Here is a 26135-nt window from a genome sequence, read left to right as displayed (position 1 = left end):
TCTTTATATTTGGTGCATGGACAACATTAGATAGAGGAATGGATGAAGATTCAGACAAAGGGATGAGAACGTTGCCTACGTTTGAAATAGGGTGGTGAGTCCCATCTCCAGTTACAATATTAGATTTACCAAAATAGGGGATCAAAGTAGAGAACTTACCTACATTGCAGGTGACATGAGTTGTTGCCCCTGAGTCTATATACTATATTTCATCATTATTTTGTTTCAAGTTCAAGTTAGCCAAAGTAGACAATAGAAGATCCTTAGTATCATCACTGACCTGAAAGGTACCCGCAGATCTTGATGCAGCAACATTTCTATTATTTTGTATTCTATTGCGGTTTTGAGCATTTTGAAGATTGAACCAGCAGTTGGCTTTGATGTGGCCACGTTTGTTGCACTGGTAGCACGTGGGAACATTCCTTGATGGGCTGGGAGTGACATTTGGTGTAGGTAACAAACCACAACCACCCTGAACTTGTGCTCCCCTACCTCTGCCATGCCCTCCTCGTGCATGATCAGCAGTTATCCCAGTGGAAAGAACATCATGCATGGATGATTGTCTTGCTGGGGCATCAGAGATGCTTTTCAAGGACATCTCGTACTGGAACAGTTTAGCACGTAAATCTTCAAAACTAGATAACGTCGGCAAGCATAATAAAGAAGTCACAAGAACGTGATACTCTGATCCCAGGGCATTCAGTGTCTGTTGCACTTTTTCTTTATCTGACACTGGATATCCAACAATGGCCAATTGATCTGTGATACTCTTGACTTGATTTAAAAAACCAATAATGGTCATTGTCCCCTTTTTTAAGAGTTGAAATTCATGCGTGAGAAATAACACCTTAGCCTCTGATATCTGAGAGTAGGTCTGAGCTAGAGTCTCCAACAATGCCTTGGCTGTGCAATCATCAGGAATAGAAACCAATACTTCTTGTGATAATGTGGAAGTGATGTATGCGACAAGAGCCTGATCGCGCTTCATCCAACCAACAAATGCAGGGTTGCGAATGATGTTTGACAAACCTTCATTCTCTTTTGCTTCTTGTGTGATGAATTCTGCAGTTGGTGGAGTGGAGTCGTCCAAATGACCTCAAAGGTCTTGACTACGAATGAAAGGAGTAATTTGCCTCTTCCAAGTTAAATAATTATTTGTGTTTAACTTTTCGGAAACTAGCTGCCCAAGAAAATTGGAGGAAAGGCCTGAGTTGACTGAACTATCCATTTGCAGGTTTGTGATAGAAAACAGCCTTACGACAAAAATTGGACTGATATCGTAAAGCTGCAGCTTTATGACAGAACTTGGCACACAAAGAAAAGAAAGAAAAATTGTGTCCCGACATAACTTTAAATAATTAGGTAAGAGGAAGATGAGGAACACAGTAAATCGCTATTGGCGATAAACAGAAAGCACAGTAAATCGCGATTGGCGATAAATAGTAAATCGCTATTGACGATAAACAGAAACACAGTAAATCGCTATTGACGATAAACAGAAAGTACAGTAAATCGCAATACAGTAAATCGCTATTGACGATTAATAGAAACACAGGAAATCGCTATTGAGCATTCACTCAAGAGAAAGAGTTACGTGCTTGAGCAAAGCTTAAGCAAACGAAGAGAAAGACTACAAGAAGGAAGGAACAGTAGATCTGTGTAAGGGGGCGCAGTAGATCTGATTCAACCAGGTCTGGGAGATGAGGACAGATGAGGAAGGAACAGGCGTGATCTAGATCAGACGAGATGCGTGAAGCAGGAAAACGCGCGGTAGAGGGAGACAAGACGAGGTTCACGTGACCAGAAGGGGTCGCGTGAAATAGAAAAGGACTCGGCTTTTGCGTGCGACAAGGAAGAAATGGAAGAATAAAATTAAGAAAACTTGACCTGATGACGAGGAGGACTCAGCTTTTCATGTTCCCGATGAAGAACCTTCCTACGCCCAGAGATGTCGCTGCTTTGATACCATGATAAAACTATTGAAAGAATCGAAGAATTGGTGAGAGAGAGAGAGGAAAGAGAACTAGGCCTTTTGGGAATCGGCAGCCACTCTTTTCTTAATGTTGCACTAATCCTTCATTAAGATTAATAGGGCTACAAACAATTTTACATGGACAAAACTGCCCTTTACAAGAAATACATATTACACATACATGTATAAGAAGCTGTATCAGATATGGATTCTCTACTGGACCCTTATTCGATCCATATTCTAATAGGGATAGCTCCCAAGGCCTCTTGTCTCTTGTGTTATGTATAAATAGAGACACATTATCCCCATTCATGTTATGCTTTTTGCTAAGCATATTATCAATAAAATCTTATATTTTTTATGTTTGTTGTAAGCCCTTGTAAACTCTTTGTATTGTCCCTAATGGACTTGTGACTATGCACATTGCAATTGTGCTTTTGTATGCCCTTAATAGGCTCTTCTCTATCTTCCGCTTATTTCATTATAGTAACCACTATCTACTATTTATCAATTATTAATGCTTTTAGTGAAAGTAGATATTATACTATATACATTAACTATAGTGTTTTTCCCCTGTAAATCCATACAATGAAAAGAATAGACTTTTGCACAAGAAAATGAAGGATTTGGTGGTTGTGCAATATAGTCAAAGATTGAGGCAAAGATATGAAGAACAAAAGAGCCAAAGAGAAACAATCAAGTAATCAACCTCAACCCCATTATATTAAGGGAGGTTGTGAAAATGATGATAACATGGTCTATGATGATAATGATGATTCCCTCACACAGTTTGATGGTGATAGGGAATTTGGAGCTTTAGAGAATAGGGAGGGCCTAAGCACTCATTCCAATAAAGGCAAAGGAAAAAAACATAGAAAAAATGGAAGAAAATTATGAGCATTAAAGAAGAGGAAGAAGAAGTTGACGAAGTGTCATGATAGATCTATCAATTTCAGGAACTTGAAGACACCAAAATGACCGATCATGAAAATATTGTGAAGTAACTGAGCATGGGAGATCATTGAGATGTCTTTATAGGCATACTATTAATATTGGATTGTATGCATTTAAATGCCATGTTTCAGTTTGTGAAAATTTTGTATGGTGATGCGACTTTTCATATGTTCCAATTGATGCTCATGCTCAAATTATGACAAATTTAGAAGAAAAAATGGATAAAAAAAGCTATGAGGTGCTGCAGTTGCACAACCACTGCTAGATATTATTCCTAATTCCAAAGATGAAGGGTCAAAGAAAGATGACCCACCAGCAGCACCAATGTCATTTTCAGAAACCAAAAAGGCTCTAAAACTTATGAAGAATTAATGGAGCGGGCGGTTAATGAAATGAAGATCTACTGATGCAGTGGAAGTGTTGGCTGCGTAGCACTTGTCGGTGACCCGACCCTTACGGTCGTGTGATGCGCAAAAATGAAGAAGAATGCCCCACCGGTAATTGATAGGGCCTGTTTTCTTTTATTGCAATAGTGAATTCAAATGAACAAATAACAATGAGTTGAATGATAAAAAAACTGAATAAAGCAATGCAAAAAGGGAACCAACAATAGGTAAAGAAAGAAACTGTTGAAAACAATACGACTGCTGCCAAAAATCAATACTCTCTGCCCCACGCAACCCTAGGAGAGGGTTTTTAAAGGTTGTTGTTGGATCCGGGTCACGGTCCAGCCTTGGACCCGAGTCGCGATCCGGGTCGGCTTTAGTCTGCTACTGGATCTGTGACGTCCGGACTGTTCCACGCCGGGAGTAGGTACACAGGGGCACGACCCTGCGTCGCGGCACCGTACCTGCGATTGGGTCGGACACGTGGGTCTGATCGTTTGTCACCTGTGGTGGATCGGGCATCCGTACCACGCCTGGGTCACGTGGTATGGATCCAATCGGGTCCTCCTCTGCATCATTCTTCCCTGGTTGGGAAGAAGTCGGCTCTGACGACTTGTTGTCTCCACAGTAGGCATATAAATCAGACATGTTGAAAATAGGCGAAATGTGTCAATCGTCGGGCAGCTCAAGGAGGTAGGCATTCAGACCCATTCGCCGAAGAATCTTAAAAAGACCATACTTCTTAGGACTCAACTTGCCATAGGTGCCTACGAGAAAACGCTCGGGACGCAAGTAAACCCAAACTAGCTGACCAACTTGAAACTGGACATCTCGACACCTTTGATCTACGAAAGCTTTGTAGGTCTCGTAGCTTTCAACAAGTTTGGCTCGGACCTGTCTGCGGATATCACGCATATATTCGACGGCATCAAATGCGTCAGGGGCTAGGTCTGGGATATCAGACACAGGGGCTAGGTCAACGACATGGGTGGGTGACCGACCATAAACCACTTGGAACAGAAATTTGCCTGTAGAGTTGATGGAATTGTTATATGCGAACTCGGCTTGAGGCAATACGAGGTCCCAAGTTTTGACATTATCCCCCACTAGACTCCGTAATAGGTTTTCAAGGTGTGGTTGACAACTTCGGTTTGGCCAACTGTTTAAGGGTGGTAAGCACTACTGAACTGAAGTGCGGTCTTCAACAAGGCCCATAACGATTTCCAAAAAAGGCTCATAAAACGGGTGTCGCGATCTGAGGTGATCGTGTGAGGCAATCCATGAAAACGGGCCACGTCCTTGAAGTAGTACAAGGCTACTAATGAGGCATCAGTGGTCCGCTTACACGGGACAAAGATAGCCATCTTGAAAAATTTGTCAACTACAACTAAGATGGAATCAAAACGCGAGGTTCTGGGAAGACCCACAATAAAATCCATGGACACATGCTCCCAAGGTCGCTCAGGAATTGGCAACGGAGTATACAGACCACTATTTTGACGATGACCCTTGGACACCTGACACACTCGACAACTCTGAACAAACTTGACGACATCTTTACACATTTTGGGCCAAAAGTATCGTTCATCCAACAGTGCGAACGTCTTATCGTGTCCAAAATGACCAGCTAGTCCCCCTTCATGCAATTCGAAAACCAATTATAGTCTAAGGGAGAAGGCAGACACACATAACTCATTACCCGAAAAAAGGTAACCGTTATGGATAGTAAATCCTGTGTCAGTTGTGCTATCAGGAGAGATGCACATTTCCCAAACCTGCTGGAAACCCGGGTCTGTCGGGTACAGCTCCTTGCACTGCTTGAACCCAATGACCTACACTGACATAGTCATCAGAAGGCTATTCTTCCTACTAAGAACGTCAGCCACCTTGTTCAGAGTACCCGACTGATGGCGAATCGTAAATGTGTACTCTTGCAAGAAGCTGACCCACTTGGCATGACGAGCACTTAGCTTCTTTTGACTATTCAGGTACTTCAATGCCTCATGATCTGTGTACAAGACAAACTCCTTATAAATGAGATAATACCTCCAATAACGAAGGGCTTGTACAACGGCATAAAACTCGTCATAAGTGGAATACTAACACCTGGCCTGAGTCAGCTTCTCACTAAAGAAAGCAATAGGTCGATGGTTCTGACTCAAGACGACGCCAATTCCCACTTTCGAGGCATCGCACTCAGCCTCAAAGACTGCACTGAAATCAGGAAGAGCTAGGATAGGGGCACTAGTCATCCTTTCTTTGATGGTCGTAAAGGCTTTTCCCGCGGCAGGCGTCCAATGGAAACTAGTACCCTTTAGGCATTCTGTGATAGGGGCCATGAGGGTACTGAAATTTCGCACAAAACGGCGGTAGAAAGTGGCTAACCCATGGAAACTACGGATCTCTCCAATAGTCTTTGGGGTAGGCCAATCTATGATCGCACGGACTTTCGCAGGATCTGTCTTAACTCCATCGGAAGACACAATAAAACCTAGGAACACGACACTGGATGTCATAAATTCACACTTTTTGGCATTGACGTATAACTTTTCGTTCCTTAAGATCTTCAGGGCCTAATGCAGGTGGCTCAAATGGTCAGACAAAGATGAGCTATAAATTAAGATATCATCAAAATACACAACGACAAACTTTGTTATACAGGGACGCAACACTTGGGTCATCATATTCATGAAAGTACTTGGGGGCATTAGATAACCCAAATGGCATGACTAACCACTCATACAACCCATCACGTGTCTTGAATGTCGTCTTCCACTCATCCCCCTCTCGGATACGAATCTGGTGATACCCACTTTTTAAATCTATTTTGGAGAAAATTGAGGCACCAGACAACATATCAAACATATCGTCCAAACGAGGGATGGGAAAACGGTATTTGACTGTGATGTGATTCATCGCACGACTATCAACACACATGTGCATGGACCCATCTTTCTTAGGAGTGAGCAGGGCGGATACTGCGCAAGGGCTCACACTCTCACGAATAAAGCCCTTTTGCAGTAACTCCTGAACCTGCCTCAACAACTCGGCATGCTCGAATGGGTTTATGCGATATGTGGGGAGGTTAGGGAGACTCGATCCCGGCACAAAATCAATGGCGTGCTGGACCACCCTCATCGAAGGCAAACCATTAGGCAGGTCATCCAGCATAATGTCGTGAAACTCCTCAATAAGAGGGGCAACGTCCGCAGGAACGGACAAAGACGTACTCATCAACAGCTTAGCCACCAGGGCATAACAATAGCCATCTTCTTGACAATGGCTCAAGAAGGACCGGTATGAGAGGCCCGCGAGCCTGGAGACTCGCTCAGGCTTATCCATAGTGGAAAAACCGGTCTCCTTAATAGGGAGGACTATTTTATGACCCTTAAAAAGAAAAGAGTATATGTTTTTGCACCCATCGTGAATTGTTTTGCGATCAAACTGCCAGAGACGACCCAAAAGAATGTGACACGCACTCATGGGGGCTACATCACACCACACCTCATCGTGGTAATGCTCCCCCATGGAGAACCAAACTAAACAATGTTGGGTGATGGGAACCTCGTTTCCTTTCTTGAACCACACCATCTTGTATGGTTGGGACAATTTTTCAGTTTTCAGGTTCAAGGTAGATACGACAGATACGACACTCTCGGACACCATATTCTCATACGCACCAGTGTCGATAATAACATCACATGCATGACCCTCACAGTTGCACCGGGTTCTAAAAATGTTGTTCTGCAACCATTTTGCAGGGGTCGACTCACGGGGTGCAGTCAAAACATGATGGATGGACAATAAATTCTCTACGTTGCCGTCGAACTCTACGACTTCCCTCTCATCCTCGCCCTCATCGAATGACTCACTCTCACTCTCAGATGCTGACTTCACAATACCCTCGACGAGATGGGTGTTCTTTCTCACAGTGGGACACTTAGACGTAACATGTCCTAACTCTTGACACCTAAAACAATGAATGGTCGACTCACTAGGTTTGGCTTTGGACCGGGTATTGTATGCAGGTCCTGACTGATCGGGTTTGCTAAGGTCTGCTCTAGGCTTTAGGTCCTCCTTCCTAGGGGAGCTTGCCCCCCTGGTTGGAAAACTTGACTTAGGTCGACTGGATTGTTCACTACGAGAGGTTCTATATTCCTACCTCCTTTTCAACTTTTTGTCGACGTTCATGGCATAACTGCTTGCCTGATCTAATGTCTCAACTGTGATACAACTAAAATCATCAAAAATAGCAAGACGGAGACCAGAAATGTACCTCGTGACCTGCTGGCGGGCAGTTTCCTCGATCTGCACATGTAGGGAAAGACGATGAAACTCAGCAGTGTACTCTGTCACAGTTCAGGTGCCTTGACGCAGGATCAGGTACTCTTTATAGGCTCTCTTGGCGTGATCTGAAGGCACGAATTTTGACTGCATCAATCTCTGCATCTCCTCCCACAACTGTACGCGCTCTAGTCCCTGCCGCTCTCTCGGCCTCTACAGCTCAACCTACCATGTCTGTGCTAGGCCTCTCAGTCGAGTGGACGCTAGAGAGACACGATGGTGCTCAGCGACGGTGTGGTAGTCGAAAAAGAATTGCACGGCATAAGACCAATCGAAGAACTGCTCCACACCGAACCGTCCCGCAAACTCCGGAAGGTCCAGCTTCACCTCGTAAGTGGAGGGGTGCTCTCTGCTGACGAGTCTCCACCATTCCTGCAGGATACTCATTCCAGAAAGCGTTGTCGTCCCATACTGCTTCATCACCCTCGGTGCGATATTGGTCGCCTGGATACTGGTGCTGACGAACTCCACCGATGGGTGGTCGGTGCTCAAGTCGTGCCAGTCCTTGCTGATTCTGACGTGGTCTGGCTTGCCCGCAGGTGGGGGCTATTTGTGGCTGACGTTGTTGCACCGGTATGTAAGGAGGTCCTACTAAAGGTGGACGAGTTTGTTGGGTCTCGGGCTCTAAGTGGGTAGGAACGGGATAATACGGGTTTGGATTATAATAGTGATGTTGGATCGGGTGAGGTATTGGGTTTTGGGTCGGTAAGGGGTTAATGGGTTGGTTCGGGTTCGGGTATCAGGTTGGATTGGTATAGGACTGGGGTGATTCGCCCGACTGGATATGGATCGGGTCTAATCCTAAACTACTCGTCGGATCCAGATTTGGATAGGTTGGATTGGAGATCTAGTTGTGGGGATAAAAGGCTTGGTTTGAACTCGATCCATGATCCATATAATTATGGGTCTGGCCTTGACCCAGCTCAAAATCAAGTTGAAGCTCCCGTCCGGGTCCGATACAAGTTTGGGTCGGTATAGGATCCATTTTGGGGTTCAAAAATAACGGGTTGGGTCGAATTCAGAGTGAACTGCGAACCAAACCCAACTGGGTAGGCTGGGTATGGGGTTGCTAGGCCCGGACCCGCTCCCGAGAAGCCAAAGGGTGGTCCTCGGTAACTGGGTATGGGCCCTATTAATGTGGGCTCTCGACCGAACCCTGAGGGGTCAGGTCTGATCCATAGGGCATCAGTTCCCTTAGCCTGCGAGTGGGCTGCGACGGCACTCCCGCGCACGGGCACTGGGAAGGTCGACAGATCCACCCCAGCTCAGGTTGAGGCTGGCGCGCCGGTTGCCTGATCCGGCATCACACTCGGACCACGCAGGTCGTGCCCGGCCTGTAGCCCCTGCTGCGTGGGTCGGTGCCAGGCCAGCGCACCCAGACTGTCGCTGGGAAGTCCTTCCCCCACCCGAGTGGCAGTCGCGCCACAGGTCAATGTCGGTACCCCTAGGTGGGGCGTCACGAGGCCGGCGTCCCTGCGTAGATCCTTCCTTGTGTTTTCCAATGGCACGGCAGACTGAAAGACTTGTAGGGTTGGATCAGCAATCGCAGCTTCAACGAGGACGACAGCACCATCGCTCCTTCCTATATTCATTTGTTGTGTAGACGCCGTGTGTGTCTCTACCGGCGACTCGATCATCGCAACCCGATTTTCGACCCCATCTAGTCGTCGTGATATGCTCGTCGCGTCCCGACTGATACACAACATGTTTTCTTGCATCTTTGTCATCATTTCCATCATCCGCAGCATTGGGTCTGCGTTGTCGGCATCCTCCTGGACGCTTTTCGTCGTCGGATCGCCCCTCACCTCTGAAACCATATCGCTGACGAAGGAGGAGGCGCTAACTCTGATACCACTTTGATGCAGTGGAAGTGCTGGCTACGTAGCACCTGTCGGCTAAATGTGGTGACCTAACCCTTACGGTCGTGTGATGCGCAGAAATTGAGAAGAATGCCCCACCAGTAATCGATAGGGCCTATTTTCTTTTATTGCAATAGTGAATTCAAATGAACAAATAACAATAGGCTGAATGATAAAAAAACGGAATAAAGCAATGCAAAAAGGGAACCAACAATAGGTAAAGAAAGGAATCTGCTGAAAATAATACGGCTGCGGCCAAAAATCAATACTCTCTGCCCCACGCAACCCTAGGAGAGGGTTTTTAAAGGCTGTTGTTGGATCCGGGTCGCGGGTCCAGCCTTGGACCCGAGTCGTGATCCGGGTCGGCTTCAGTCTGCTACTGGATCTATGACGTCCGGACTCTTCCACGCCGGGAGTAGGTACGCAGGGGCACATCCCTGCATCGTGGCACCGTACCTGCGATTGGGTTGGACACGTCGGTCTGATCGTTTGTCACCTGTGGTGGATTGGGAGTCCGTACCACGCCTGGGTCACGTGGTATGGATCCCGCTCTGCATCAACTACTGTTCATAATTTTGGAAGTAGTTTAATTTGAGGGTCTTTAAAGTTAGATTTTTCATGATATTAGAACATTAAGATATTAGATGCAATCTTTTGTGTCCTGAACTACGAGATTTTGGAATAACCTGAATGCTAACATTGTCAAGACTTAAGATTGTTTTTTCATTATTTAGCTTTATAGCCTTTATTCATACAATTATCTAGATTTTTTTGTTGGCTTTTAATCTTTTAAGTTTTATGTTATTAAAAATTTAAACTTTTATAATGTGTTATGATATGTTGTGCTTTATTCATGATCACCTTATTGATTAATTTTATGTTGAATACATGTTGCTATTAGCAATTAATTATAAAATCTCTATTTTTTAAACTTTTTTTTAGTCCCAACTAGTCCTGCATAAGGACCAACTAGTGCTTTTGGCTACATGTTTCATTAGAACCTTCGAGGTGAGGGGGTTGGAAGAGAGGTCGACAATCAGTGGAAGAAGGTGATTGTAATCCTACTGCACTGGAACCCTCTTAATAAAACCATTTTCATTACCAAAAGAAATTCAAACATTAAAATAAAAAACTCCAATGCCAGTCAAATAATTGATCTTAAATAAGAATATACGGTGACTAAGTTTTTGATTTGATGATTTAATAAAGATCAAAGCATATGCAAGCACCAAGAGCATAGGTCAATTCCTAACTTTATTCCTTGGACAAACTAAAAGTTCTATGCTTATTTTAAAGTGGTAGTTTGTAGAAATTGTACATTGTTTTTATTGAAATATTTTAACTACTTCATTATGTTTATGAAACAATAATTTGTAGGACGTACAGCAGCATATTCATACAACAGACAAGTAGCGTGTGTACCTGCTCTGGAAATAAAATATGGAGGAAGCTCCCCGAGTGCTGTTCCAATCCCCCACAGAACAGCCTCTATTTGAACATGGGGCAAGATGCTACTGACAGGAATCCTAACAAGCGTATCAGGCAATGATGGAAACATAGGAGGCCCAAATTCAGAACAATCCTTCTCAAGCCATGAAGGACTTCTTTTTAATTGAATTGTGTCATATGGAGCAGTTTTCAAGTCAACTCGACCACACTGCATGGCCTTTATTGTAAATAAAGCAATATGGGGGCCTAGATATAAAACAAATGTGTGTAGTCCAGATCCTGCACAGTATGTAAGCTCAAACAGGTCAGTAAATTTAATATGATAACAGACAACTATGGGTAAACTCGAAGCAAACCTTCTAAACCAAAAAATATTTACAGGTCATATGAGCAATAAGCCACTAAAACAGTGTTATTCACTAGAATGATAAAGAATAACCCTGCATAACAGATTACTTTGTTAACAAGAAAATTTCAAGTTGATAATGATCGCTCTTGAATCTCAATCACACTACACCAACCACCATCAAGTCATCATTCTGATAACAATCAACTAAATTTTCCTAATGCTCAACCAGAAGAGATTTGGTAGGCTGTCAAAATATTAACTAATATTAACTTGTTAACCTTTTGATCTTCAAGAAATTATACAAGTTAAGCACTTTCAAGAAGCCTTCTAATGCCTTATCCCGAGCTTGTTGGGTAGAGTTACAGGAATAGCGACAAATCTCACAAGATTTATGAAAATCTGGCAAAAATATCGCGAGAAATTACCCGAAAGTTAAAAATGGTAATTTCTCACGAGTTTTCATCAAAAACAAAAATATCATGTTTTAAACACGATATTTATGTCTTTATTGGCTATTTATTGTGAAAAAAACATGTGGCTTTTATTTTTAAATATTTTTATTTATATTTCCTTATAAAAAATCTATGTCACATGGGTACGGGTACGGGTATGGAGAGTATGACAGCAATTTAAAAAAATGAAGGTACATGGACATGGCTGTATATATCAAGGTTGCCAAACTAGGAAGCGGAAGCATGAAACGATACGGGAAGCGGAAGCGAGGCATTTTAAAATTTATAGGAAGCAGGAAGCGAAGTATCAATTTAAAAGCGAAATATTAAAAAAATGAAGCAATATGGTAATTGAATAGGAATCGAACAAGAAACAAATAAAAACTAAAATAAAATTGATCATTCTTATATTTCATGATTTTTCAGTAAAATAGTTAAATTTTTGTTAAAATCTAACAACGATGGTTACTAATTTAAAGAAAGTATATGGAAAGTGAGTGAAAGCGTGAGAAAAAATACATGAAAAACTTGAAAAGAAACGCGAGAAAAGCATATAGGAAGCATAGACCATGTGTGTGGGAAGCATAGAAGAAGCGTGGGGGAATCGAGATTCCCATGAAGTTTTGGAAGCGAGGAGTATCGCGCTTCCGAAGCGAGTTTCCGGGAAGCGAGCTTCCCACCTACCTAAGAAGCTTCTGGTAACTCTGGTATATATATATATATATATATATATATATATATATATATATATATATATATATATATGTATGTGTGTGTGTGTGTTGATAAAGAGAGTTGGGGTCTGGATCTATAATAAGGAAAATATCAAAAATAAAAAAAAAGTCTGTAAGGGAGGTGACTGTAATTTTTTGGAAAAAAGGGGCAGGAGAATATCAGAAATTAAAGAAAAAGTTTGTAAGGGGGAGACTAACTTTTAAAAATAAGGGGGAGGGGGAACAAAATTCTCTTTTTAATAAAAAGGGCACGAAATATCTCTCTTTCTCTCTATGTGGCAGATTTGAAGAAGAAGAAGCGGAGGAGGAGGATCCGGTATGCTCTCTCTCTCTCTCTCTCTCTCTCTCTCTCTCTCATCTTCTTCTTCCTTATCCTCCTCTTCCACTTCCGTCCTCTTCTTCCTTCTTCTCTTCCTTTTCCCCTTTCATCTTCATCTACCTTCTCCCCTGTTTCTTTTTTTCTTTTTCTTCTTCCTCCTCTTCCTCTTTCTCTTTCTTTTTCTTCTTCTTCTTCCTCCCTGCCTTTCACCGAAGTCAAACAAAAAAAATTAGGTTGGGTCAAGGTTGGACCCGACCCGATCTTGATCAGCACGTACCCATGCTGCATCCAGTACCAGTACCCGTGTTGACACGGGTATAGCTGCCTGGTTGCCGTGTCTATGTGATAGTAAAAAAATAAGTTTTTTATAATTTTAATTTGTTTTTTATTACTGAGATTTTGCCAGAAAAATGCAAGATTTTAGAAAAAAAATCAATTTTTTGCGAGTTTTTGGCTGCCAATATTTTGCCGTTTTTAACTTTTATCACTATGGTACATGATTGACAACAAGAAAAGAATATAGACAACAATAGAAACAAAAAATGTTTTTATGAACGATTTTATTCCCTTGCAGCAATTGACAGCTAGTAGAACCGTAATGAATAGTCAAGACCCTAGAGAGGACTAAGACACCAGCTTCTGCAGCTTTATGAAGCTAAGGTAATCAAATAGTGAAATACTTTGAGGTCCAAAGAGAAACTAGAGACACTTGTTTGAATTGTTCGGCAAGATACCCTCCCAGAGCTACACAGGAGCATGCATTTGTATGATTTGCTTGGAGGAAATCTATCACATGATGAAAAACATTAATGGACATCAAATGTCAATATTTTGACAAGTGTGCTGACAAAGTCCCATGAAATTTGAACTACACATGGCTTTACCTTTTTGTGACATATGACATGGATTTTCAGCATGCAGTCATGTGTCAAAAGGTTATGTCAAGTATTATCAACACATGACTTGACCTGGTCCATTTAGAGTGAGCAATTAGTAAAAATTCATCATAAGCCCTAAATTGCAATAGTATTTGTGTGAACTAGTAGGCTATCATGGACTTATGAATATGCATAACGCACATGGAGAATTTGCTGCATTAGTGGAGGCTTATGTAGCTTAAGTGCATCACTTAAGCATAAATGGCACTTGATGCCTCCTTGGGGTGGATATTGGTCAAATCCTAAGTGAATAGGAAAAATGCATAAACAGTGTTGACAAGGCAGCTCAAACAAGCACATGTACAATTTTGATGAGCATAGAATTTGTAAGACCCCCCCCCCCGCACGGGGGGGGGGGGGGGGGGCCTTCTTACACTCAAGAGCCCCCTCTCTCGTTTCTCTCTCCCCGACACCCTGTCGGAGCTGACCACCACCCAACACCGGCGACCCTCGCCGGCCACTCCCCTCTCTCGGCCTCGCCTGCCGGAGACCCCCGACTCGCCGGCCACCTCTCCCCCTGTGAGAACCCCTCCCCACGATGTCTCTCCCTCCCCGCTCAATGTTCTCTCCTTCCTCTTCGTCTTCTTCCCCCTCTGGCTGAGGCATGACCGAAGCCCCTTGCACACTCCTATCTCCTCCTCGACCCTCCTGTCTCACGCTGGAGCCAGAGCCCCCTTCGGCGAGCTTCCCTTCACTGGAGCCAGAGCTTCTCGTTGGAGCCGACGCTCCCCTTGCTGGAAAAAGACCTCCCTAAGGTGAGCTCTCTCTCTCTCTCTCTCTCTCTCTCTCTCTCTCTCTCTCTCTCTCTCTCTCTCTCTCTCTCTCTCTCTCTCTGTGTGTGTGTGTGTGTGTGTTCTCGTTTAGCAGGGGAGGGGCTTCGCCCTTCCTTGCTCTCTCTTCTCTCCCTTTTGATAGGCACAGGAGGGCATTGCCCTTCCGCCCCTCTCTCTTTGCTTGTCGGATCCCCTTGCCGAGATCCCCCCGAAACCCGGAAGGCAAAAGGTAGCTGAGTGGCAAGATCCCCTTTGGGGGTGCACTGTTGATCGACAGTGATCTTCTGAGAAGGGTTCAAGTGGGAGCATGCATGTCAAGTCCCGTAAGATGATAAACTATGCCTGAGCGTGGTAAAGCCAAAGGAAACTCTCGTGGAGGCCCGTAGCATTACTGACGTGCAAATCGTTTGTCTGACTTGGGTATAGGGGCGAAAGACTAATCAAACTGTCTAGTAGTCGGTTCCCTTCGAATTTTCTCTAACAACAAAGGAGGGGCATCGCCCCTCCCTGCTTCTTCTTCTTCTTTTTCCCTCTGACAATAGAGGAGGGGCGATGCCCCTCCCGGGTTCCTCTTCACAACACAGAAGGGGCGTTGTCCCCCCTCCTGTTCCTGTGTAACCTGGATGGGGCCGTGCTTGGCCTGGTAGCTGAGCCCACCCCATCCCTTGTGTTCCCTGGATGAGGCTAGGCTCGGCCTGGTAGCTGAGCCCACCCCATCCCTTGTGTTCTCAGGTTGGGGCCAGGGCTCGGCCTGGCAGCTGAGCCCACCCCTTGTGTTTCCCTAGCTGGGGTCGGAATCGACCGAGTTGTCGAGCCCCCCCCCCCTCCTGCTTTCCTTTTCGTCGAATTGAGCCTGGCTTGGTTGGGGGTCCAACTCCGGTTGGGGCCTACCTAGCCCACTCAACCGAGTTAAGCTCGGTCCTTCCCCACCTGCGGCCAGTCGAGCTGAACCTGGCTAACCTTGGGTCCTAGCTCGACTCACCCCGATTCGGGACTTGGTCCAATTAGGTGGCCCGAACCAGGGTCTGATTCAGCTCCTTGCTACTTAAATGTGGCACCAACGCGTAATTTAAAAAAAAATCACTGTTCTTTTTTGCAGTACGATAAATACCTTTTTCACACCCCATCGGTGCAATGGATACAGCATGCGCATAAAGGCACGAGCCCTTGAAGACCTACGCTCAGAATCATCAGCGAATCTGACAATATCCGAGGTAGAAGAAAGTTGCACAAAAGACAATGGACGGACAAATCTTAAAACTCATGAATTAAATATATATATATACATATATAATACATATACATATATATATACATATATATATACATATATATATATACGTATATGCATTTAATTCCATTTAATTCAAGAACATAGTTTTGTGATCCTTATCCTCTTTCCTTTATGTCATTTACTTTATCGTCGCGCTATTACATGCACAGGCTACTACTTACGCATTTATTTAGCTGATGTATGGTTTTGTACCTCGTGCACTGCTTATGCAATTTATTTAGCTCGATGTACGGTTTCACACATCGAGTATCGCTTTATGTCATTTACTTTGTCGTCGTGCTATGCACAGGCTATTACTTACGCAGTTTATTTGGCCGATGTATGGTTTCGTACATCGTGCATTGCTTACACAGTTTGTTTGCCCGATGTACGGTTTCGTACATCGTATATTGTTTACGCAGTTTATTTGGCCAATGTACGGTTTCATACATCGTGTATTGCTTACACAGTTTATTTAGCTCCTTGTGTGGTTTCACACATCGAGTCTCTCTTTATGTCAATTACTTTGTCGCCGCGCTAAAATGTGCACAGGCTTCTGCTTACTCTTAAAGACACAGATTTGCGCATGTTCGCCTAGTCTTTTAAAAAAAGGAGATTTCATGCAAGATCCAAATATTTGAAACATCTGTTATTTTGAAAAGAAAAATCAAACTTTTGGCAATTGCACATTTCACAACTAAGTCTTTCTCTCAACCCCGCAAAACCCTAAGAGTTACGTACGGTCGTTTGTTTTGATATTTGATAATGACTCGGATATCCCCAACCAAGAGTACGGGACATTGAGATTTTTTAAATAGAGTTAGGGTTTCTCTCTGAGAAACCAATACCCCTCTTATCGTAGCGGTATTATCAGACATGCGCAACATGTTAGTACTACGATGATTGGATGAGAGGTTTACGGTAACCTCGTATCGTGTAAAGTGCACAATGATATAAAAGTGTTTTGAAAGACCAATTCATGTCAAATTAAACTAAAATGATTACATTGTTTCTTTCACAATACATTAATGTTGGGGTTTCTCTCTGAAAAACTCATACCCCGTTTGTTGCAAACAGTACCGCAAGTCATGTGCAACATGTTGATATTGCGATAAATGGATGAGAGATCCATGGCGACCTTATATCGTGCAAATTACACAAGGATGTACAAGTGTTTTCAAAGACTGGATCATGTCAAACTAAATAATATAGTTGTATCGTTTCTTTTACAAAACAATGGAGTTGTGGTTTCTTTTGAGAAACTGTTACCCCTCTCATTGTAGTTGTACTTTTAGACAAGCACAGCATGTTAGTACTACGAGGATTGGATAAGAGGTTTGGGTAACCTTGAAACGTGCGAATAACATATTGTGAAAATCACATAATGGTGATGATCACATTTACAGGCAAGATGATCGAGTTGGTTTGAAAGACCAGATCATGTATAATGGGTCTTCAGTTAAATAAAACCTGACACACCCATTCTCCCAGCTGTTTTTCGTCAAGGGAGATGATGAGATGGTACAAAAACTCTGATAGACAGGTTGTTAACAACCACCCCTCAGACAAATGACTCGATGTCCCCAGTCATCGGAGTTAGGGGACGGGACTATCAAAAATTATCTTGTGGTAGATCTCATAGACTTCTATAGAAGTTGGATGCATCCCTTGGTACATATGCCTTTGGAGAATTCTTTCTCGGTCACTTGTTGTCCCCTTAGGAGAGGACTCAGCTAGCTACTCGGGGTATCGAAAATACATAGCATAATAAACCTCCGGATTAGTCTCAGTTGTTTCTACGTTTCGCGCTTGTGCATACCCGCAGGACAGCTAATATCGAAATAAAGTTATCATGTTCACTTTACTTATTTTGACTTGCACACCGCGAAAAGAATGATGTATATACTAGTTTGGTAACTGAATTATGTTATTTTTGCTCACTCTTCAAAGACATCTGATAATACAGGAACGATATAAAAATAATATTTGTATGCTCATTTCTGCATATTCTGAACTACATATCATGTATGAAATAAAGCATGTTTTAGTTTTGTTCTAAATTATTATACTTGTGCACCTACCAGTTTTTCATGAAACTGACCCAGCTTATGGGTATAGGTCATCGATGATTAGGTCACTACAACATGTGATGAAAAGATAACGTGATGAGATCAAGACGAGACTATTTTTTTGACGTTTCGCTCCTGAGGACATTTTTATAATTTTGCATATGGGTTTCCTTGAAAATTCCTCTTTTGTATAAACTCTAAATTATTAAAACTGTATTTTTTAATCTATTTGGTTTTGAATGTATGGTGTTTCAAATCCGTTGTGTAAAGGAAACGGTTTCGCAAGTAATGCGCCCAATGTTCGTTGACTTATAGTTTTAAAAATACCATAGTCCGCTAAATTACTATTTAAAACTCTGATAAATGAATGATTACAAGGCTTTCAAAACTTTCCTAAAAAGTTATAAGTTCGGGATTTTGGGGGCGTTACAGAATTTTTTTCATTAAGCTACACATCAAAACACACCTCAGTAGCCAAAGCACTTTAATGCCCCTAACAATTACACACTAGCAAGACATCGCATATCTTTTTGGTTGACAGAAAATATTTTCGTTCATCAAATGCTCTAATAACTCATAGAATGTTCCAATTGGCAACCAAATTAAGTGTTTTGAAGTGGGCTTGCTTTCATGAACTTGTTTTTCAAGAGGCCTCATTGAATATTTGAATGCTTTATGTGACTTGAAAGACATACAATTCTTGATCATGTGTTGCCCTTGCACATTGTTGCCAATCATCTTTGGTAAGATGGTGGTGTTCTTTGGAGTGTCACCATGCATCTCAACACACAGCAAGTATTTATGAATCTAGGCATACATACATACATATGTTCCCCAGTGATAAATTTGAAAAATATCCTACACTATTATGACAAGTCAGCCTCATTAGCGGGCTCTTGGAGTTAAATATAGAATGTAACTGAACATGATCCACAAAAAAAAGTTTCTTCTTTCTGTTTCTTTCTCTGTCCAACTGAGCTCAAATACGGCCCAATGTGACCTATATAACAAATGGGCCAAAAAGAGAGGCTTTGGGTTTGCAGCCTAGTCTGAGTCAAGCAACTTAGCAGGCTGGGTGAAAACACCTATATGGTTTCTTCATGGACATGGCCTGATGGATCTTACCTAGCCCCAGCTTGACGTCCACCGCTATCCTAGGGATTGTTGGAATTTTTTGTCAGCAACACTTCAAACAATTCAACTATGAACATAGGTTTAGAATTATTGTTTTGAAGCTTCCCCCGACATGTCTACTTAAATGCATAAAAAATCCTAAATTTATGCTTATAGATTATGTATAGTTATTGAAGAAAGATAGAAGGGTGACAAAGAAAAAGAGAGGAGATCCTTTCTTTTCTTCATCTGGTAAATCAATTTTATATAGGAGGGTGGCAAAGAAAGAGAGCAGGAGATTTTTTTTTCCTTTTTCTATTTGAAATTTTGGTAACTAAATTTAGTTAAGTTCTTGGGAAGGTAATCTGAATTAACTCAAGACATGCCAGCTGTAGAAACTGACACGACATACATTCCAGCTATAGGATCTCCTTTAGATCTATGGCCATGAAGGCAGGACAACCCTCATTAGAGTTCTCTTAGAAGGCACGACCACCCAACCACCTGCACATGGTATTGTATAGGATGATTGCTACCATTGTCAACAATAGGTCCACTGGAAACTCCACAGAAGATGACTTATGAAGTAGGGTACAAACCTTGAATCGACGGATCAAATTATTACATGTGAATCTGTGATAGGTTTTGACTTTAAAGAAATATTTCTTTTCTTTTGGTTTGAATGACCTTAAAATCATCAACATATATATGGAAAAGTAACTGCATGCAATAAATCTTTTGAATTAATTATTTTATAACCTTCAAATTGAATTTCATTGGTATTAATGAAATCAGTACATAATACAAAAGAAGTAGCAACCATCACCAGCCAGAGCACAAAATGGCAAACTGATCTACAAAACTATGATGATGAATGTGATATCACTCTGTTACTAAGTTTATCATAGATCTTTTGAATTTGTTCTTTTTCACAACCTTGAAAATTAGATTTAATTGATATTTAACAAAACAAGTACATAATATGGAAAGAGTGGCAACCATCACCAGCCAGAGCACAAAAGGCCAAGGTGATGTGAAAAAATACTCTGATGATACGTGATTATCACTTCTATATTACCCAATTAAGATTTTATGCTTATAGTTAGGTCATGCAACAGAGACTAATTTCTTACTCGCTGACTCTCCTCCAAATTCTGCTGTTTCTATATCCCTGCCACAGCTAGTTAAATCCAAAAGAAGCACCTTCTTCGCATGGTCCCACGAAATCTCCAGGATCTGAATCCATGTAGAATGAAGAAGAAACAAGCACATGTACAATGCACTTGATCACAAAGGGCCATAGTTTCAAGACTGGCACTTCAGAACTCGAAATCATCCCTCATCAGGTTAAACTCCAAGAATCCAAGTTGTCCATTGACTTGATGAGAGTCAAAAGGAGAAAGAAAAAGAAGAGAAAAAAAAGAGGCTTGGCATGACCTAGTTACAAACTTTTATCAACCTTGCTGTGGTCCATTGACTTAATGAGAGTCCAAGGTCATCATTGGACATGGTATAATCAAAATGAATCTAAGCACTGGTCAAAAAACCAGTAAAGACACAAACAAAGCTCGGTCCCAAAAGAAATGCAGAGAGGGGATCCTCTGCCTAACACCTCTCATCATGGAGAAGCCCCATTCTCAAACAAAATTTGCTATTTTAAATCCTTCTCTTTCTCATCTACTCAATCATGAGGCAGGTCATTCATAAGCATGCAACTGATCTTTCTCGCCTTCCATAGCACCACAATGAGAACCTGTGTCTAACAATGTAGCAGCCAACTAATTGATTAAAGCCACAAACGAGTGACCAATTATATATGGCTCTTCTTAGCATGAAATTGTTTCTTCACAAAAACAATTTTTACATATTCACCTTTTTAATCAAGTTTAACATACCTTGTCACTAGCCAGAAGCATAAGTAAAATTAAAGATTATAATTTAGCTATGGAGCACAGACAGATTTCCTTTTTATGGGAAAAGACAACTTTTTATTTTAACATGAAGAAAACTAAGTTAATATACAAGGATAGATGATCATAACAAAGTTATGAATCCAGTGACTAAACTTACGAGTAAAAAAAAGCGAAAACACAAGGGAACAACTAAAAAGATCAATCACAGCCCATGTCATGGAAAGTCCTTTGTTTTTGACATGTGACAAACCATCCTTCTTCACCAATATTCAACAAAATGGAGTGTTTCTGGCAATGTCTGATTTTAAGCACACCATCTATTAGATGCATATGAATCTATCAAAAAATCTGACTTCAGTGGCATTTGTACATAAATACATATATCATGGTCATATTTCCAATATGTAGTTTGTATATCATATTTTTCAAATACTGTCCAAGTATGATGCAAAGCAAAATGTTTGCTAACTTAACCACCAACCAAAAAATTGTCAAACATTTGCTTTGGTGCTTAGTGGTGTTGGTGGTAATTCTGACAAGTATATATGCTATAAAAGAATTTTACATTTAATCACCAAGAATATTTAGTATCTAGAATGAAAAAGTAAGCTCTTAAATAAGCAAGAACAATATCAAAGAGTTCCAAAAAATCTATAAGTGTTATAGTTAAACTAGATAAAGACAACTCAATTCACCCAATCCAATTGATGATGCAACTCCAAGTGCCACCCACCATACTCCATATCTGAGATAGCATAGAAACTCCTGAACAAGCTGCAGAATCATTACACAAATGCAATCATAATTTACTCCAACCAAATAAATAAGTGTCAGTAACAAGTCAGATAATTTATGATATAGTAAGTTCTTTAATATCTACAGCAAGCAACATTCTTGATTTTGTTAATGCATATCCTAGAAGAAAACAAGATTACATTGATCATAAGATGATTAATGAGGTTCTCGAAACAACTGTTATCGCCTAGCCAAATAATAAGTAACATCCACAAAACTATAAATTCTATCACTGGAATCATGGACTAGCTCACCAAACAAATACAAGAGACAACAGACTAGCTCACCAAATAAATACAAGAGGTACAATTTACCTTTTCATGAGGCCCATCTGCAGTTATGAAATATAGCCCAGATACAGCTACAATGATTACCAGTAGCAGCAACAACCCTCCTTTTGTTACAATGTATACTGCAGATTGCTTAAGATATTGCAAAGTAGAAAGAATAAAATACTTCGAAGTCTTGAAAGGCTGTGACATTAAAGTCAAATTCTGTAGCTCCAACTGATGCCTGTCATGCAGTCCTGCAAAAACCAAGCATTTATGTAAGACCAGGTTATATATAGTCATTGTTATGTTCCACAAATTAGAATTCATAGCTAGAGCATTCATTCTTGAAGAATGCATAAAGGGGCATGAATTATTTCCAATGTGAAAACTAAACAGAAGCAGAGAATTAAAAGATATTATTGTATTTTCTCCTCATCAAGAAAGAACTGATCATTTTTTCTTTTATTAAAAAGGTTAAGTATAAAGAAATCAAGGCAACGAAAATCCTAAATATATTCAAAGGGCTCTTGCAGGGGTCATGAAGATTATCATGCAAGGTTTGCCATGGAAACCTCCATCTCATATGGTAATTGAGGTGTGATCAAGATATGGCCATCTTTTGTTTGGTAACTTAAACAATTTATGGGATGGATGAAGGCTTTAAATGGATGCACATGGCCACAAAGACAGGGAAGCAGAATCTAACAAATGGTACAGAACTATCTGTTTGCTGTGGAACTTGTGATCTCTACAACCTACATAGTAAAAAACCTGTCTTAGATTATGACCTTTTTAGGCATCTTTGACATGAAAGAATGGTAAGAGAGCACTTTTGACCAGCATGAACATGGATTTAGATTTGATCAAAGGCTCTTTTTACCTAGGAGAAATTGCATTCGAAGTTCAACATCAAGTCCTTGTTGACCTACAAAATTTATAGCTGGTGAATTGTTAAGTCATTGCGGCAAATTTAAGGCAAGCTAATGAATTCATCATAGTCAGAGGAAGCACTTGATAACAAGGTCCCAATCATAGTCACATGAATACCACCAGCTGAAATGACAAGGCATCTAATAGAAATTTCCATGTCCACAGATCAAAAAACAAAAAAGTAGATTAAACAATGGGTACCATAAGTGTGGCTAGTGTAAGACTGGAGGTAGGTGAGCCTGCTTTTTAAATTCAAAGATAAATTGCCGACTCCCATATGACTCTTTGAGATCTGCAACGAAACCCAAAACCAAATTTTCACTACTATCCCATCAATAAGACAAACACAGGCCATGATCTTATGTTATTTTCGACTCAATTACTTATAGATCACAAACATACGTACAAGTTGAAAATGCAAAACCTCCACATATTGACCATTTAGCTTAAGCAACATTTCCACCACTTAAGAGCCTCCATGATGGAAGCCCTGGCCCGTCCCTTAATTCCTAAACGTCAAGCCTAATGGTAAACAAGCCAAACCAAGACCCCACAGAAAGAATGAGAAAAACCCATCAATTTTCTTAGCTTCCAAACATAACCAACATCGAAACTATAAAATCACAAAAATTAAACGCAAAAATAATACCACGAACTACAAAAAGGAAATTAAAAAAATCAAACACTGGGTCAAGATCAAACACTCACGAGAAATGGCACGATTCTTATCATTAACGGCTTCCGATTTTGAGGCTCGTTTTCGATTCCCCATTTCCAGAGACTCTCCCTCATGAACAAACAGGGGGCCTACAACGCCCGTTACATGAATCCAACAATCCACACTTGGTGGGTAGGAAAAAAAACCGCAATTTGAGGATCAATCATCCAGATTTATACAAGAAAAAACATAGAAAAAACGCCCTCCTTTTCATTGGGAATTAAATGGGGAGAGAGAGAGAGAGTGATGGAAACGTGGATCAAAGCAAAGGAGGAAAAGGGATTTGGATGCTCTCTCTCTCTCTCTCAACTCTCGTTAGAGGTTTGGAGAGGACTAGGAGCAGCAGGGAGGGACAATGGCAGCAAATCTAAAAGAGGATGCAAAAGACAGCCCAACCCCCCATGCCATGTTGAAGTTGTTAGCCACCAACGGCCCCTGCCCCTTCACAATGAGGGTTACTTCTTTTTCTTGCTTTGGTGTTTAGCATTATGTGCTTCAGTCATATGTTTTGAATTATTTTAATAGATATTGGTTATACATATAATACAAGGGTACTTAAAACCAAAGTACATCATTGGTACATGAGAGCATATTCTTTTGATACTCCTATCCTTCTATTTCTTCTTCACAAGAATGCCGATGTCATAACCCCCAAGAGCTTGAGATCAGGTGCAATGTGATTGCACACTTTAAGCCTGATGCTGCGCTTGATCACCCACTATCTGCTGTTGGGCCCCACAGTAGGCAGGTTGTATCACAAAGATAGTGGGTGATCGGTATAGCAGCACACTAAAAGTGTGCAACCACATTACACCTCATCCTCCATCCAATTGACAGGCTTTCACTTGGGTTGGGCCTTTCATGTTGTGAGCGCAAAGGACACATGTTTGCATGTCTTGCGACTTTCCTCTGCGAACTATCCTAAGTGGGAAGCCACATAGACTGTTTAAGAAGCCTACTCTCTAGAGGATTCAAGAATGAAAGAAGAGGCTCGTCCCCGATGATCAGTCTGGAATCGGGGCAAGCCATCCATTGCTGATTTTCCACTTGAGTTTGTTAGCAATACCTTTCCAACCTCAGGCTATGCTTTTCCACAAGTGCGAGCCTCCAAGTAAGTAGCGTGCACGCAAATACTTGTTTCTTTAAAACAAAGTGAGCTGTTGGTCAACACATTGATAGCCAACTTTGCAAGGCAAACCCTGTTTACTTCTTACCAACGGGGGCTCCGCTTGTCTGGTAGGAGCAGTAGTGCACGTCACCTTGTGTTGGGACGTTGCAGGTTCAAAACCCAATGGTATAGTTGTATAACTGGTAGGAGTCTGCCTAAACCCAGCTTGCCTCTTGAAAAAAAAAAAAACTGTTCACCTCTTGAATGCATCTTAAACCCAATGCCTTCTTCCAATTTTCGTTTGCACAACTCAGCCCATTTAATAGCATGGAGTTTTTGGAGACCCATCCGGATCTTACAACAAAAAAGCCCCCTAATGCATCTTGTATAACGTGCCATAGATGGAAAATTCTAAAGTCAAGCAACCAATATATTGGTATATGCCAGTCTTCAACCCGGAGTTCTACCTTGTAGGGAGACAGGCCCATTTAAGTGATCCTGTTCTTGGTGATTTTCCTTCATCATAAAAAAAAGAAAGAAAAAGACAGATTGCTCCCAGCATAAGAAAGGTAACAAGTCTTCATGAAGTCCAGCCTTTTACGAATTTTTGAGATAAATTCAGTAGGAAGGCCAGCCATCAACCGTACACTAAACAAAGAAGTCCCATATAGTTAGATCTCTTCTAGCCTAACAAGTTGCAGATATGTTATAGAAGAACCATCATGGATGTTGAATGTAATCACTGAGGACTTCAAATCACTGATCAACATGCTTGCACTAGATTGAAAGCTGTTAAAACTATTTTTTGAGAGCATTAATAGTATTGGAATCAGACCTACAAAATTGAAACAGGTCTCCTTGCCTGACACTGAAATTATTGAAATAATTCTTTTGGCTGCCATTAACAACAATGGAAAAAGAGACCATCACGACACAAAGCGTAGCTCTTTCCCCAAAATCTGATCCCTGCCATCAACAAGGCATTCTGTTGATTTACTGTGTCATCTTCCTTGTACTGCAGACAAGATAGGTAATTCGCTTGCAGCTCAGACCTGCTACTCATGTAAGCAAGGTTGGCAAGACAGTTTGTGCACCTTATTCTTTAAGACTCCCTCTCTACTACATTAGGTGGCCCCGCGCGAAGTGCTATAATATAGATGGATGGATCAGCTATGTGGAGTCGACATTCTGAAGGCATGACAGGCCTGCGGTGCCTAAAGTGCGGCATAGCCATTCAGAGGTGGTGAAATAGAGGGAAGCACAGATCGATCCCGGCCCCTGATCGATTCGCCAATCAGGAGTTTTAAAAAAGGAAACTTCTGGGCAGGCGTGTGTTGGGGGTCTATTCTTTGTTCTTGTAACAACACCGCTTCCCCTTTCTATCGTCAGAGAAAGCAGTTTATTTGTGATGGACC

General features: G+C 41.5%; 1 protein-coding gene across 2 annotated transcripts in view; it reads right to left on the bottom strand.

Moving 5' to 3' along the window:
- The window catches only part of LOC149830277 (vacuole membrane protein KMS1-like), a 77029-nt gene extending 53042 nt beyond the window's left edge, over positions 1–23987 (bottom strand). The window contains exons 1-4 of one of the 2 annotated variants that reach the window (XM_090016412.1): positions 23603–23987; positions 22007–22218; positions 21593–21671; positions 10938–11243 (exon numbers count right to left, since the gene is read on the bottom strand). In XM_090016412.1, coding sequence (XP_089872538.1) covers positions 10938–11243; positions 21593–21671; positions 22007–22218; positions 23603–23666 — 661 coding nt within the window. In that variant the 5' untranslated portion in view covers positions 23667–23987. Of the gene's footprint in view, positions 1–10937; positions 11244–21592; positions 21672–22006; positions 22219–23095; positions 23176–23602 lie in introns of those variants that run through there. The other variant, XM_090016411.1, reaches the window with a different exon arrangement.
- Positions 23988–26135: the final 2148 nt, after the last annotated feature.

Source organism: Nuphar pumila, chromosome 8, assembly GCF_984573655.1.
Source record: "Nuphar pumila chromosome 8, dmNupPumi1.hap1.1, whole genome shotgun sequence".
NCBI classification, from domain to species: Eukaryota; Viridiplantae; Streptophyta; class Magnoliopsida; order Nymphaeales; family Nymphaeaceae; genus Nuphar; species Nuphar pumila.
Note: the sequence above shows the minus strand (reverse complement) of the source record. Positions and strands in the feature narration are given on the sequence as shown.